This window comes from Erythrolamprus reginae, chromosome 2 (genome assembly GCF_031021105.1).
Source record: "Erythrolamprus reginae isolate rEryReg1 chromosome 2, rEryReg1.hap1, whole genome shotgun sequence".
NCBI classification, from domain to species: Eukaryota; Metazoa; Chordata; class Lepidosauria; order Squamata; family Dipsadidae; genus Erythrolamprus; species Erythrolamprus reginae.
Window position 1 is genome coordinate 111809093 of NC_091951.1, and position 16454 is coordinate 111825546.

Here is a 16454-nt window from a genome sequence, read left to right on the forward strand (position 1 = left end):
TAATTATTTTTAAAATAATACACGTACCAAAAATATCTACGGATGTGATAAGAACGTGATAGTCCATAAAAAGACTACCGATATACTGTACAGTACTGTAAAAAACTTGATAAAAGCGAAGCCAATGGACGTTTCGAACCAGACCCCACCGGCTACCGTAGACCCAGTGTTTTCTGGGTAGTTTGACTGGTTGCCGAGCAACCGTATTTGGCAGGCTTAGTTAGCCGGCACTTAAAAGGCGATTTCTCATAGGGGGTGGCTTTGGCTCAGTGGTACCGAAAAGTCACCAGCAAAATTGCAAAGGGGGGGGAGGTATGGCAAAGAAAGGGGGTGTCGTTTGAAGTTGCAATTCTCTGTACGCTTCCTTAACTCACGAGATCCGTGGAAAGGAGTTACTTCTGCCGACCAGGCATAGATAATATTACGGAAGACTGCCATCAAAGGGTTTAGCCCCAGTAAATATAGCATTATTGGGCGAGTAAGCGTTGGTAAGATTTCGGCGCGCCATAATTACTCAGATATTGAAACTTATTTTGAAAAAATATATTTCTGGCAAGGAAGAAAAAGTCAACTAACTCTAATTTCCTGGATGATGCAGGAGTCACGATCTCCAACTTGTCATTTTGTTCTGTTGGGAAATAGTCCAGAGTTTCCATATGATTTTTAATTTGCAAGCCAATAATAAACCTTCAGCATTGCAATCCTAATTCTCAGATAGTAAATGTGCATAAAGGGTGTGGTGTCCTGTTTTGGCTAAAACAATGTTACTTTGGAATAAATGATTATTCTGAAAGGTCAGATTACTGTTCTTTCATCCCTCAAACAAGAGCATATGTTAAAGGTATAATAATTCTATCATTTCAGTTGGAGAAGAGGTGAACTTTAATCTGAAAAATGCAGACTTTAATGCCTGAACCTCAAATTTATGTTGAAAGAACCTTGGCAATCATCAAACCAGATGTTATCAACAAAGAAGTAGAAATAGAAGATATAATTCTCAGATCAGGATTTACTATTGTTCAGGTAATACAAGAGAAAATTGGATTTCTAATTTACCTTTTTCAGGGCTATGCTTTCACAAAAGAATGACAGAAAAATATTGAGGAACAAGGCCCAATTAAAATGTGATCATGTTAGATGATACATATTATTTAGTTGTGAAACAGCTTGTAAGCTTATGTTGCAATATCATTAACATAACTGAACTGGGTGGCCTTTAATTACTGACCAAAAACAGCAGTGCATATGCATATTAGAGAATAATATGATGTATGATGTGTGCTGTACAACAATTGTGTGCATTTTGGAATGGTATAATAAATTTAAAATTTTAATAACAGCTGTGAAATTTGAAAAATTACTAACATTAATCCATACTTATTCTTGATGCTTTAATGTTTTTGTCACTTATTACGTAGAACTGCTTGAGCTGATATTTTTATAAAACAATATTTTACATACTTATTATAAAACATACTATTTTTATAATCAAGGAACTGCCAATGCAAAAATATTGTGGCTATAGATAAGCTATTAAAGATTTCCACTAGATGTCTCTCTTTCACTACTGGAAATTTTCAAATCAAACACTTGTTTTTGTAAAGCAATAATTCCATCTGAGCATAAAGCCTTCCATTAATGTTACTGAAGTAGTAATATTAATTTGAATGACAATGTGGTAAACAAGGATTTCATTTTAAGACCTATAGTTCCAGTAATACGTTATATTTGCATTAAGAATTGGTATTTTGAGACTGTCAAGAACTTGTAACTTATTACAGGTTCCCCTGTGACATCATATGAACGAGAGGATGATTTATTGTAAATGGTTAATCTATATACTAGTCAGAAAGAGCTTCATGCAAACACATTACTGTGCTTTTATAGCACTATGGTTATGCAAGGTATCATATTTGATTGCTTATGAACAGTACATTTAGATATATTTTTCATTTCTTTGATAGAAAAGAAAGCTTCAGCTAAGTCCAGAGCAATGTAGCAACTTCTATGTAGAACAGTATGGGAAAATGTTCTTTCCAAATCTGACAGCTTACATGAGTTCTGGACCTATAGTTGCAATGGTTCTTGCTCGGCAAATGGCAATCTCATACTGGAAGGAACTTCTTGGACCCATGAGTAGTATACTAGCTAAGGAAACACATCCTGACAGGTAAATTCATTAATTACTTAAAACTATTAATCTTAAAATGAACTAACAGATTTTACTATTGCACCTTTGATTTCACTATTATCAATTTAAGGCTTTGCAATATAATTATGTTAGGGCTGGAAAGCACTGTGAAGCTGTATAAAAGTCTTAAGTGCCATTGCTATTGCTATATACCATCTATTTAAAGAATTTACTTGTGTATCAGATTTAGATCTAAGCAGTATGAAACTTCTCTGACATACCCTGTGCTGTCCTATGTACCCGCTGTATGATTTAGGATTATTTTATCGATTTAGTGTTATTTTAATAAAGAAAGGGCAATACTTAAGAAAAAATAGAAGAATTGTGGCAGAGATCCATGTTACATCTGTTTTATTAAGTAACAGGTTACAAATACTAATCATAAGCTTATCTTAATCATTGCTGGGGATATTCCTGTAACTCAATGAAAGTTGCATTACAGTCATACTAAATAGATTTTGAATAATATGAGCATATCTGTGTTGCTTTCAGTTTAAGAGCAATCTATGGAACAGATGATCTGAGAAATGGACTTCATGGTAGTGCCAACTTTTCCTCAGCTGAAAGAGAAATCCGTTTCATGTTTCCTGAAGGTATGTAATTACCATCTGTCCTGTTATGAAGGTAAAGAAATTAAATACTGCACATTGTTGTCTAATACTATCACCCTGTACATATAAGTAATATACAGAGTAACATACATGTTGCACAGAATATGGCATACATATGGAAACATATGACTAGTTTCCCCCCCCTAATTACTACTATAAGGATTATTCTTTATATTATTCATGTTGTATTGTATTATTGTATGGACTACATCAGTAGAGGCTAAACCAATTTCATTATATACATGATGTACAATGAAAATAAAGGCTTTGAACTTATATATACCAGGTAGAGGAAATAAATTTGTTTTGCACCTTTTCCCTAACTATTGAAGGCAGCATAGATGTTTTCTTTAATCTTATCCTCCTAATAGCTAAACAGTGGGAGGAATTGGATCAGCCATTCACTCTCAGCTCAGAGTCAGTATAGGTTTCAATTTGCAATCTTTATCATAAACCATCATGTTGATATGAGACAATATTCATTTGCAACTCAAAATAAAGGGTTTTTACAAATGAAATTGGTATGTGTGATTCTCCTAGTAGTATTTGAATTAGATATCTGCATATTTTCTATAGACAATTATAGTTTACCATCAAGATTTTATTGCGTAGTTATTCCTGTTATTGTGGGTTATTGTGAAGTTTATTCAAGTTGCAAGTATTTGAAAACATAATTCAAAATTCTCCAAATAGAACAAGTTATTCAGGTTTCTGGCATTCCAGCATGTGTGAAGACTAGCTGGCTGGCATGCATGTGCAAGCTGGAAACCAAAAGACCAGCTAGTGATAGTGCACGTGCCCACATAGAGGGCTCTGCGTGCCACCTCTGGCACGTGTGCCGTAGGTTCACCATCACAGCCCTATACCATTTCAGACAAATGGTTGTCAAATCTCTGCTTAAAAACTTCCAGTGTACCTACAACTTCCGGAGTCAAATTGTTCCCCTGATTAATTGTTCTAACTGTCAGGTGATTATTTCTAAATTTTAAGTTGGGTTTTCTGTTTGATTAGCTTCCATCTCCATTGCTTCTTGCCCTGCCTTCAGGTGCTTTGGAGAATAGGTCGACCATTCTTCTTTGTGGCAGCCCTTTGATTTGTAATGCAAGAGAAGAGGAAATTGTCTGATAAAAAGAAATTAGATTGTGAGTCTTGAGGTGGCAGTATCTTTGGTAGGGGGCTTAACTAATACTCCAATTGAATTTCTGTAATGTTCATTGTACCTTTCTTATGAGGTGATGCTACTCACCTCAAATGAGTTTATGCATTGAAGTATCTTCCATGCTACGTAGTCACCTATAGCAGTGTTTCCCAACTGTGGCAACTTGAAGATATTTGGACTTCAACACCCAGAATTCCCCAGCCAGTTGAAGTCCAGATGTCTTCAAATTGCCAAGGTTGGGAAACACTGGCCTATAGAATATAAACTGATTTAAAGAAGAATGATTTATATTTGGATCCCAAGTTCAAGATGACCCTTCTGGAAAACATGCATTGGGTTTGTTTATTATCTGGCAAATGAGGTGTGATTTCAGATAATCTTGTGGAATCAGTGGCATACGAATATTGTTTTTTAAAAAAGCTTTTTTTTAAACTGAACCATGGTTAATTATGAGTAAGTTCACAATGTGACAGAAAGAAAATAACCCTAACATTTACCACTTTGTTATACTGAAATGCAGTACAATAGTTTTCCTCATGACATTCTAGTTTGGATTTTAAAAATAATAGTAATTTCATCTTGAAATGCTATTACCTAGGACAAGACAAACATGGAATATGTGTTCAGCAATAGGGGGCAAATTATTGGTTTTAAATCAGCATATTAAATGCATTTCTTTCTTTCTTTTCCAGTATTGATTGAACCAATTCCAGTTGGGCAAGCTGCTAAAGATTACCTTAACTTATATGTTATACCTACTCTACTGAAAGGACTTACAGCTCTCTCTAAGACGAAACCAGCAGATCCTTTTGTATGTATCACAAGAAAGACTGGTACCGAGAGGTAAAATGAGTATGTGATAACAACTGGTAGCATTCCTTTGCTAAGGAAAAATGCTCCATGACAGATTAGAAATCCAAAGGGGAAAAAAATTGATGGTTGATAAGAGCAATAGTTGTTTATATGCATATTAGGTTTGGTCCCTTCAAGCTAGAATGTCTGTAATTGGTGAGCCTTTGTATTTCAGAAGCAGTCTAGACTGACTGCCTCCTTTGCCAGCACCTACTCAGACAAACTGATACATTTTGAAGAGCAAAAAATCATGAAAAGAAAGGTCTAGGAATTTTAAAGAGGTTCTACTTTACTGCTTTACAAAAGAAAAATATTAAAGGAAATTTTCTCAGTAGAAATACAGAGAATGAGTGCTTTCTATTAGGAAACCATATTTTAATACAGAAATTAAAAGTGGACTTTTATTGTTGCTTTTTTTGATAGATATGGCTGGCTGATTGGCTAATCGAAAATAATCCAAATACACCTAAATTGCGGCAGAATATAATTGTGGAGGAACCTTAAAAGAGACCAATTTCCTGCAAGTATCACAAGCTGTAATTTTAAAATAATTTTTATATTGAAAAATACTAATTGGAATTTTCAGATGGAAGAGTCAATATACATATTTGCATCTTAAACTAATATTTAAGTATTTGTTGCAATTAAAACATAAAAATAACAAGTGCATTTATTTGTCTAGTTCAGGGTTTTTATTCAGCTGCTGGGCTCTGGCATATTTGCATGCTGCAAAGCGTCAACAGGTATGCCCTATAAGCAGGGGTAGGCTGCTGCCCGGACGGGGACGGGGGACGGATGCAGTGGGGTAGTGAAAATGGAGCTCCACCCCACAACATCCAATTTGCACTGAAAGATATTGAAAGAAAATCAGGGCATCCTGCATAAGCCACGCCCACAGTGTGGTAGTAAAAATTTTGGTAGCCCTACACTGCCTATAAGTGAGCCAGAGTAAATGACAGGAAGTACATAGCTAGAATCCCGCCTTCATGAGTTCACTAGAGATCGGCTATCTCAATTTTTTTTTTAATTTCTCCACCTGATTCCCAACAACAAGATTCTAGTTTCTCCACCTAGAAGTCCTTTCTATGAGATATGAGCTATAAAATGAAAAAGGCTGAGAACTACCCAGCTAGTTTATATCTTACAGTTATCCAAGTGATTAAAAAGAATTAACAGGAGATTTTCTATTTTATTTATTTATTATTTCTTTATTATTTTGATTTCTAGGCCGCCCTTCTCCGGAGACTCAGGGCGGCTTACAACATAAAGATAAATACATAAGATGAAACAGTAGAAATCGTAGATTTCTTTTCCTAATGTATTTTTTGTATTTTTGTGTCTGTCAGGCAAGTTCACAAACTTTGCAGGTGAGAAGCAAGATTTTGATGAGTCTCCTTTATCTGAACAGCTGAGAGGTTTTTTAAAAATTCTAACCTATTTATTTCATTATTATTTTTATTAAAATATCATTTATGTACCCTTTACTTTGCAGAAAAAAATGTCCTTGAATTTGCATTATTTTCGAAGAACAGCTTTTCATTTAAGGTGTTTATAGAAAGTAATAAATATCAAATATTAAGAGCAAATAATTCATTAATTAGGTAGGTTTTAGTTTAGCCTAATAACATTGCTAAGTCTTAACTTTGATAAAATTACTGTATTTTAAGTGATTTAACAAATAACATCTAATTGGTATTTCTATATTGTTTGGATATGGTAGGAAATATTCTGATTAAAAAATATGTAGAACACAGAATTCAATGAATAAGATACTTGGTCTGGAGAATGCCTGTTGGTTGGGCTATCATTCATTCAATTTTTGCCTTCTGAATTCTGAATATGGTGTTTCCATGAGATACCTATATGTATGAATGAATCAAACTCATGAAACTTAACTTCCTTTCAAAGTTGCTGCTTTAATCTTACATATCTCCTGAGTTCTAATGGTATTGTAATTAATCTCGTCATTGACAAGATTAGAATCATTAAGTGGTCATTGTATTGTTTATAATACAAGTTACTGACATAAAAGGGCCAGATGAAAACCTCAGTTCACTTGTTTTTCAAGCTGATTTGAACTACTGATCATATCTCGAAACAGATACAGAGGAGTTGGATAGAAATGTTGTTCCATAGCCATGAAAATGAGCCACATCATTTGAGAGAGCTATGGGCAGGACTAAGGTGGTTGTCCATTAGGCTGAACATTATCTGTTTTCTGAACATTATTGGAAATGTTAGATAAGAACAGCATAATATTATGAACTACATATTTATTAAACATTTTGATCCATTTTTTGCAGATCATTAATATGAGTGATGAAGTTATTCCCAAATGAATTAAAATTATTTAAATAACCTTAGAATATGACAATCTTGATACTATCTCAGTTAATTTAATCACTATGCTGCTTCTCATGCAAAGTCATGGAATCAATTATAAATCAATCAATTACTCTTCACTTACAATCTAATAACCTACTCTCTAACAAACAATTTGGATTCAGAAGGAAATTATCCTGCAACCTACAACTACTTCACTGCAAAAACATATGGACTACCCACCTAGATCAAGGAAAATCTATTGATGCAATTTATATCGACTTCTGCAAAACCTTTGATTCAATGGTCCATAACAAACTACTCCTAAAACTCAAATCCTATGGCATCTCAGGATTCCTCCACAGCTGGATTACAGTATTCCTGTCAAACAGACAACAAGTTGTCAAAATTGGAAGCACCATTTCCACCCCCGCCCCTGTGAAAAGTGGTGTTCCCCAAGGCAGCGTACTAGGACCTACTCTTTTCAGTCTCTACATCAGTGACTTCTGCAAACATATCATAAGCAACTGTGTTCTTTTTGTCGACGATGTAAAACTTTTCAATACCACAGACAACACAACTATTCTCCAAAAAGACCTTGACTTCATCTCAGATTGGTCTAACACTTGGCAACTTCAAATAGCAAATGCTCTGTTCTCCACATCGGCAAAAAGAATCCGAACCTCGTATACAAACTAAATAAACAAAATCTGACAAACAACCCCCACGCAGTAAAAGACCTTGGAATACTAATATCAAATGACCTAAGTGCCAAAGCCCACTGCAACAATATCGCCAAAAAGGCTTCTAAAATTGTCAACCTGATCCTACGTAACTTCTGCTCCGGCAATCTCACACTACTCACCAGAGCTTACAAAACTTTCGCCAGACTCATCCTCAAATACAGCTCACCTGTCTGGAACCCTCCCCGAATTTCAGACATCAACATCCTAGAAAATGTCCAACGATACTTCACCAGAAGAGCCCTTTCCTCCACCACTCGAAACAGAATACCCTACGAAACTAGACTTACAATCCTGGGTCTAGAAAGCTTAGAACTACGACGCCTTAAACATAATCTAAGTATTGCCCACAACATCATATGCTGCAACATCCTGCCTGTCAACAACTACTTCAGCTTCAACCGCAATAACACAAGAGCACGCAACAGGGTCAAACTTAATATCAACCGCTCCAAACTTGACTGTAAAAAATATGACTTTAGCAATCGAGTTGTTGAAGCTGGAACTCATTACCAGACTCCATGGTGTCAACCCCCAACGTTTTTCCCTTAGACTTTCCACGGTTGACCTCTCCAGATTCCTTAGAGGTCAGTAAGGGGCGAGCATAAGTGCACTAGTGTGCCTTCCGCCCCCTGTCCAATTGTCCCTCCTATATTTTAAATATCTTTTCTCCCATTCATATATCCTTTCCTCTATTCTTCATTGATGTATTCTATTCTCATATCTCTTCTTCTATCCCTTTCCTGATATTTACTACTACATGTTTTTATTCTCTTTAACTTTCAATTTGTATTGGACAAAATAAATAAATAAATAAATAAAAATAAATAAATTTAAGAAATGGGACTGAAAAGGAACAAGAAAGAGGAGGGGATGTCCAAGAAATTGATGTCTGTCATGTCCTCACTCCTCATTGACATATCTTGGAGAAATTTCTCAGCTATATTGAGAGTTTGATGCTTTCCACTGCTACCTTTCCCCTCAAAAGTCTGGCTCCCCTAGAGACCCAAACATGTCAGAAGCATGATTGATCATTATTGTATCCAAAAGAATGGCTACTGACCAAATTGCTTTGGTACCAACCCCCTGCCAGTTCATGATGGAATGGCATTACCCTCAGCTTGGCAGGCTCTATGTGTGTGTTGAGGGGAGGGGGAACTGTCTCTTATCCCTGTCTTCAGAATGGTGGCAGCAGTTAATGGCAAGTGGGTAAGAAAAATTCTAGATGAATGGAAGAATAATGCTGCTCCTCATGAGAATAGTGTCTTTTAATTTTATGACATGACTATCTTCTTTTGAAAGTGATGATTTATATAATATTCTTTGAAATCTAAATTTAATCTCTATTGTAAAGATATTTTAAATGAAAGTCTTATTAGTTGAAAAAGTCATTTGTTTGAGAACGATCCACTGAATACGATGGGCCTATGAATAACAGATTTGTTCATTCTAAGAACCAGTCTGAACCGGGAGCAACCCACCCCTGCTTCTCATCAGTTCTTTTTAAACAAGATTTCAGAAAATAGTTGTGTCAAATTGTTCCATTTTTGTCAAATATGAATTCAAATAGAACCAGCGCTGAATGTATTTGCAATTAAAATGCAGCAATTTATAATTTCCGCTTTGGGAGCTTTTAAAAGAAGACAGATGAAACTTCAACAAAAGAATGTTTTTTCCCCTAACTTCGCAATGTAATAATGGGGAATCTGATTAAACATCTTTTAACGCAAAATGAGTCCTACCAGAGAAATAGGAAAAAATTGAAGCTGCTTGGATGAGATTTGAGAATGGACAATCTGCCCCCCCCCCCCATGTTGCTAAACTATAATTTATTCTGTTTATTACTCAGTGCTCACCTTGTTGACTGGAGCTTTTGAACCTGAAGTACAACACATTTGAAAAGCCACATGTTCCATATCCAACTGCAAGTTACATGATAACTGAGAAAATACAGGAAAAAATTATTTTCCTGTTGAAAAATTTAAAAATGGAGAAAAGCATATCCCATCGAACTAAATATATAAAATCATATGGATAGTTCCTATCCATATGGGATGCATTTTCAGTGCAACTGCTATGGGACCTGACTAGCATGATAAAAAATTAAGAGGGGTCTTCCTCCATTTAAAACTAAAATCATATATTGGATCATGTTTTGTTTCTGCAGAAATAAACTTAATTTTAATTTAATTTAATCTTTATTATTTTTATGTTTATTCTGTATTTTATTCAATGTCTGCATTTTATTCGATGCCTCCTGGCGTTGTTTCCAACGAGATGGGTGGCATGCAAGTTTAATAAATTAGATTATTATTTTACTCTTGCTCTGAAGAATTGAGAGGGAAGAGGAAAATGACATAAATCCTCAAAGCTGCATTTTATTTGGGCTAGGTTGACTCTCCCCCCCACACCCGCCAGGAGTTGTAAACGTCTCTTCTTACTGGGTGGCATGTAGGGTGGAATATAAGGGATCTCAACATTTGGGGTGTAGCTTGCTTCTGAGTTAGTGACTCTTTGCTCTCTTAACGTGAGAACATTCCACAAGGACTTTAACATATGTATGTGGATGAATTGCCTGCTTGTACCATAAAAGAGATGACCATGTACCCAACATAAAGCAGTCATCACTGAGAAATGGTAAAACCAATGAAGTTCACACATCCTCCCAGTCACACCAAACTATTTTTATAATACCTAATTTAGCAAATGAACTGTGAAAAGGAAAAGGCTGCTAAGGCCAGGTTTGCTGTTAACAACAGCCTCTATGTAACCTAGGCTTCTTTTCTGAGGCTGCCCCCCAAAAAATCATCAGCACTATTCTGGGGTTAGCTTTATTGGTATTTTATCACTACAATTATGTGCACATTTACTAGAAATAAAAGTCATTAGAGGCAATGAGACTTACTTTCTAATAAGCATGTATGGATTTGCAATTTATGTTTATACGGGCTGTGCTAAAGACAGTTTAAGACCAGATGGTCTCTGAATGAGGTAAAGTACTTTTCCTATTCTCTGAAACATGTATTCATTTGGTTTTCTTTAGGCTGGAATGTTTTCTAGCATAATTTCCTTATGAGAATGATTTTGTGGTTAAATCAATTTATATAATAATAATAATTATTATTATTATTATTATTATTATTTTATTAGATTTGTATGCCACCCCACTCCGAGGGCCTGTTCATCGCATGGTTGCAACTTGGGGCACATCAAATTAAACAGAACAAAATAAGAAAAATACTGACCAACCCAATTTCAATGAGAAAAAAAGACAAATTTGCAGGAATGACCTAACTAAATGTTCAGATCCTATGGCTGTAGGAACATCTTGATAGATATTCTTAATAAATAATAGCTGTATGCCAGAGGTATTTAATCACAGTTTATTAAATAAGCTCATAAAGGCTGTGCATACATAATACAGCAAACCCTAACAGATGACATAATAGATTTTGTATATTTTACACTAAATTTTAATAATATTAATGTTTAGCTCTGAGGTAGGTAGGTAGGTAGATAGATAGATAGGTAGATAGATAGATAGATAGATAGATAGATAGATAGATAGATAGATAGATAGATAGATAGATAGATAGATAGACGAGACAGAGGCAGACAGACAAACATGGGTTTTTATCAATGGTGAAATTCAAACTTTTTTACTATCAGTCCTGTGGCCCTGGCTTGGTGGGCATGGTGTGGCTTGGTGGATGTGGCTTGGTGGACATGGCAGGAGAAGGATATTGCAAAATCTCCATTCCCACCCCACTCTGGGACCAGCCAGAGGTGGTATTTGCTGATTCTCCAAACTACTCCAAATTTCCACTACCAGTTCTCCAGAACCTTCTGGATTTCACTCCTGGTTTGTATGTTGGCAAGAGTCGCTGGGCAAGATGGGCAACCATACATCTAATAAATAAGTGAATATGATATATCTTCGCTACTAAAGTTCACTCCTTTCTGTTTTTTAGATTTCATTGGTGGTTTGCCACGTACACAGGATAACATGAAATACAACATCTAACCTGCTAAAAATTTTCTTCCTTCATGGAAGGATTGGGAAATAAACTAGGATAAAAAACTACACTGGGGTCTTTCTCCAGTCACTTAGCCTCAACACAAACCTTAATACATCTATTATTTTGAATGTTGTCTTTACAATAACTCCAGGTCACAAGACATATTCAGTTCATTGTTAGCTATAGCAAATGTTAAAGTTCTTTCCTTCTGTTTGCCAACATCATCCAAAGGTAGCCTCAAGCTTGTATGAAATTGTTTTGGCTCCATTATTTTGGATCGGAGGCAGTGATCAACATTGGGCACAGTACATTTTTACCAGTTGGTTTTCTGCTGACTGAACAAGAACTTTTCAGCTTAGCAGCAATAATGCTCAAATGCAGCAGCTTTCAGTCAATTTATGCTATTTTTTAAAGTCTTGAATTAAAGCAGGTCAGATTTTGAGACTGAAAAACTCATTAGCCAATAGGCCACTGATTTAAATAGTAATAGACTTGGCTACAGAGTTCATGTATACCCATGATATATTGTATCTCTCTCCTATGGTTTATGAATACTTGTACATGTAAGCAGATCAAATAGTAATTACCGCATTGTTTTGGTCATACTCATTGCAAAAACAATAACTATCAAGATGAAGAAATACTGCTAGTGGATGATCAAAGAAAAAAAAAGTATGCTGCCACTCATTGCAGTGAACAGTGCTTGGGTCTGGAGGTGCCAAGAAAATTAAGAATTTTATTTATTTTTTTATTAATTGGATTTCTATGCCGCCCCTCTCTGAAGACTCAAGGTGGCTTACAACATATAAAAACAGTAAATTACAATTAAATTAATCCAATTAAATTAAAATTACATAGCTATCTAAAATCCCTAATTATATTAAAAAATCAATCACACCCATTTGTACAGCAATCATACAATCATTCATTGGCCAGGGCTAAGATCTAATCGGCCCAAGCCTGATAACATAAATGAGTCTCAAGACTCTTACGAAAGGCAAGGAGAGTGGCGCAGTACGAATCTCCATGGGGAGCTGATTCCAGAGGGCCGGGGGCCCCACAGAGAAGGCTCTTCCCCTAGGTCCCGCCAAACGACATTGTCTAGTTGACCGGACCTGGAGAAGACCGACTCTATGGGACCTAACCAGTCACTGAAATTCATGTGGTAGTAGGCGGTCCCACAAGTAATCTGGTCCAATGCCATGTAGGGCTTTTAGAATGCCTGAAGTTTTAGACTTCAGTATCAAATGTGTGCACTGGTACTGAAATTAAGAATATATTTCCTAGAAATTTCCACTGTGCTAACATTTTTCTACTCTCTTCATCTTTTCAATTAGTGTACATATTTTTATTCTGTACATAGAAGCAAAGGAAAAAAGAAAAAATACTTGGCAAATGATCAGGTATCAATGCTGTTAAAGAAAGTAGCAGCCTATTTATTCTCAGGGTTTCTTATTGTGACAGATTAGTTAGGCTATTGTTAGCTCATTCATTCCCAAGTAAACTATTTCTTGTAGCATCATGGAGAATATTCTTTGAGAATATTTTCTTCTAGGGTCTTCTATCTAACTATTCATGGCTACACAGAAAGCTGTATGTAACTAAAAACAGCCAAATGTATTTTGACCACATGGACCTTTGTTTTGTTAACACCTGGCTGGCTGCATTGAAAAGTGTCATTTTCTAATTTTTGAAAGAACACAAAGGGCTGATAAAATGAAACTTCTTTTAATTTCCTTTGAATGAAGAAAAAAGGCAGTTAATCCAGTTTCTGGTTAGGATATTGCATTTTGAATCAATGTGGTCATTTTACTTCAGTTATTTATGAATTTCATTAAAATATACTTCTATCACTGAGTAATTTGCTCCTATATTCAATCTAGCATTATTATTATTTTAATAATATTTTTTAAAGATTGATAAAAAATAATGCATACTAAAAATATAACAAATAGAAAGTGCATAAATGAAGAAAATAGAAAAATAAAAATATGGTAAAGTGGGAGAAAGGAACTACCCTGTTTCCCCGATAGTAAGACACCCCCGATTGTAAGACGTATTGGGGGTTTCAGGGGGGTTGGCTAATATAAGCCGTACCCCGAAAGTAAGACATATGTCTTACTTTCGGGGAAACACGGGGGTATTGCTGCCTCCTGCCCACTTCCGCGCCGCCCCCCCTCCATACGTCACCGCCACCTCCGTCTGATCCAAATGTTCTGTTCCTGCTGCTCCCGCCGGCGTCTCAAGCGGATGCCGTGTTGCCCGTCCCGGCTAAGCCGGCCGGACTTTGTCCGTCGTCGGGGAACAAGTGGCGAAGCAGCCCGGCGAAGGCTTCTCCTGCCGAAAGGCGCCCGCCAGAGACCAGTAAGCTTCGGAGACGCCGGGTGGGCGGACACGTGTCAAGGCCGACGTGTGCACCGGACGCAGCTGCCACGTCATGGCGGGGCCCGGACGGGGCAGGCAGGCGGGGATGCGGATGTGTCTCTGTGTGTTTGTGTGGGGGGGGGAGGGTGCTTCGGGCTCTTTGTCCCCCCCGGTAGGTAAAAATGAAGACCCAGATTTTTCAAGAAGATTTTTAAAAATACTACTTTTTACCGGACACGGGTGTTGCGGGTTCGGGTAGGTGGGTTGGCCGGGTGGGTCTTATTTTTTCCAATATAAGACATACCCCGAAAGTAAGACATAGTGGGGCTTTTGGGGATAAAAAGAAAGTAAGACACTGTCTTACTTTCGGGGAAACACGGTATATAAAGAAATCATTTCTCCCTTTATCACAAGTATAAACAATTTTAGTAACTTATTGTCTCTTTTAAAAGTGTAACAAATTATATCTTCTTCCCATATCCCATCTCTTATGTATAAACAAATCTTCAAAACTTTATATTTTTGTCCTGATCAGCAAAAAATCATTGAGGATTTTCTCTGGTTAATCTCTAGAGATAATACAATATTTATTTTAACCTTGATCAAATAAACCAATTCTATATTCCTTCCTTTTACTTTTAAGAATCTTGATCTTTCATCTATTCAAATAATGTCCCAGAATTTAAGTTGTTTTCATTTTTTTTCTTTGTCCTGTCTCACAAAATTCTTCCAAGCTTTAACCAGCCTATATTGTAAATCCAATGTAGGAAAATTATTCAGGACATTGTCATGATTCATTACTTGTAAATCCTTTATTAGGACATCAGCTGGTTTCATACGTACATCCAGTGTTATATCTTTTTCCATATCATTCCCATAGACTGTCATTTTTAAATATTTTCTTTCAAATTAGTCTCAGTTCTGTTGCTCTTCCACAAAATAGTTTAAGCAAAGCCTAACCATAGAAGCAGAAGCTTAAAATTAGCCTTGGGCCCATTGTTCAAAAATATTGTTAAATATATTCAATATAAAAATATTTTTCTCCATTGTGTATTAATAAGTCAACTTTAAGTGCTCTTCTTTTTTGTCATTTTTAGTTACTTTTAGTTCCCTCTAGTGCCCAAAGCCTTCCTGACTAAGGATTGAAAGAAATTTACCTGGTGTTTTCAGACTTGTTGGTCCAAAGGTTCCTAATAGCTGAGAAGCAGTTAACAAGTAATATATGGAAGCGATTAGAAAAGAAAGTATGCAAAGTCAGTACCTTTTTGAAGGTGACAGCCATGATTTGAGCAAGATGAATATTCCCTCATCTCTCAGAGGTCTAAATCAGCTGAAGATTGCTGTTTTGTGTGGTCTTCTTGCAAGGAGCAGATGTTGGACACTTGTGGGTGATTTCAAATCCCTTCCTTGAAGAGCTAGCCTACTTGATGGCTCTTCATTGTGCCACAGTTGTTGGCTTCACATTTAACGGAGCCAGTTTCAATTTGCAATTTCTTCCCTGAAAGTTACTGAATTTCAGAATAACACATCACAAAAATGCTGGTTAAGAACTGTGTACTTACAAACAGAGTTTCAATAGCCTAGAATAGGGGTCAGCAACCTGTGGCTCCAGAGCAGTGTGCAGCTCTTTGGGGGCTCTGCTGTAGCTCCCTGTTCCATCACTGGCTGGCCTCGCTCTCCCCTCCCTTACCTGGCCTGAGAAGGTAAGGTCAATAGTATGAATGGAGAAGTGGCTTGGGCTGCAATCCAAAGAAAATAAATAAATTAAACACTAGGTCTGCACAAAGCCTTGGGTCCCCTCAAACATTAAAAGTTAAACATATATTACCAATAATTTCCCATGTAGTGCATCCGGAATGATAGGATAAATACTGTACTGCCAAGAAGGGTTTACATAGCCAGCATCCCAGCCACCTTTGAAATGAGTAATTCATTGCTATTTCCTAAATTTTTAAAAGATACAGTAAATTATTCTTGGATTATTTTATCCTTAGCATGAAATTCATCAAGTTGCACAGCCAAGAACAGAGTGGGGAAGGAACAGAAGCAACTGGAAATCAATTATTAATATACAAATAAGTTTATTCACAGTTAACATTACTTTCACTGTCAATAATTTACTAAAGCCTTCTCTAATTTGGCTGCCTTTGAATATACTAATTTACTCTCTTCATCATTCCAATGAGGACAACC

At 36.3% G+C, this 16454-nt stretch overlaps 1 protein-coding gene across 5 annotated transcripts; it reads left to right on the forward strand.

Moving 5' to 3' along the window:
- The first annotated feature begins 206 nt into the window (after positions 1 to 206).
- Positions 207 to 10073, forward strand: NME5 (NME/NM23 family member 5). Of its 5 annotated transcripts, none has more exons than XM_070739176.1 (7): positions 207 to 488; positions 865 to 1023; positions 1965 to 2170; positions 2684 to 2784; positions 4654 to 4772; positions 5237 to 5333; positions 7117 to 10073. In XM_070739176.1, exons 2-6 carry the CDS (start codon positions 895 to 897, stop codon positions 5315 to 5317), a joined length of 636 nt encoding a protein of 211 aa, XP_070595277.1. In that variant the 5' UTR covers positions 207 to 488; positions 865 to 894; the 3' UTR covers positions 5318 to 5333; positions 7117 to 10073. The 5 variants fall into 5 exon arrangements, with proteins under 5 accessions (XP_070595277.1, XP_070595281.1, XP_070595280.1 ...); XM_070739180.1 differs by having other exon boundaries at positions 7321 to 10073; XM_070739179.1 differs by having other exon boundaries at positions 7281 to 7368.
- Positions 10074 to 16454: the final 6381 nt, after the last annotated feature.

Bases quoted from the DNA above. Each gene is read 5' to 3' on its own strand.
- NME5 (XM_070739176.1), top strand. From the start codon at position 895: ATGCAGACTTTAATGCCTGAACCTCAAATTTATGTTGAAAGAACCTTG. The intron at 1,024-1,964 runs GTAATACAAGAG...TTTCTTTGATAG, and splicing joins CAGGATTTACTATTGTTCAG to AAAAGAAAGCTTCAGCTAAG. The intron at 2,171-2,683 runs GTAAATTCATTA...TGTTGCTTTCAG, and splicing joins AAGGAAACACATCCTGACAG to TTTAAGAGCAATCTATGGAA.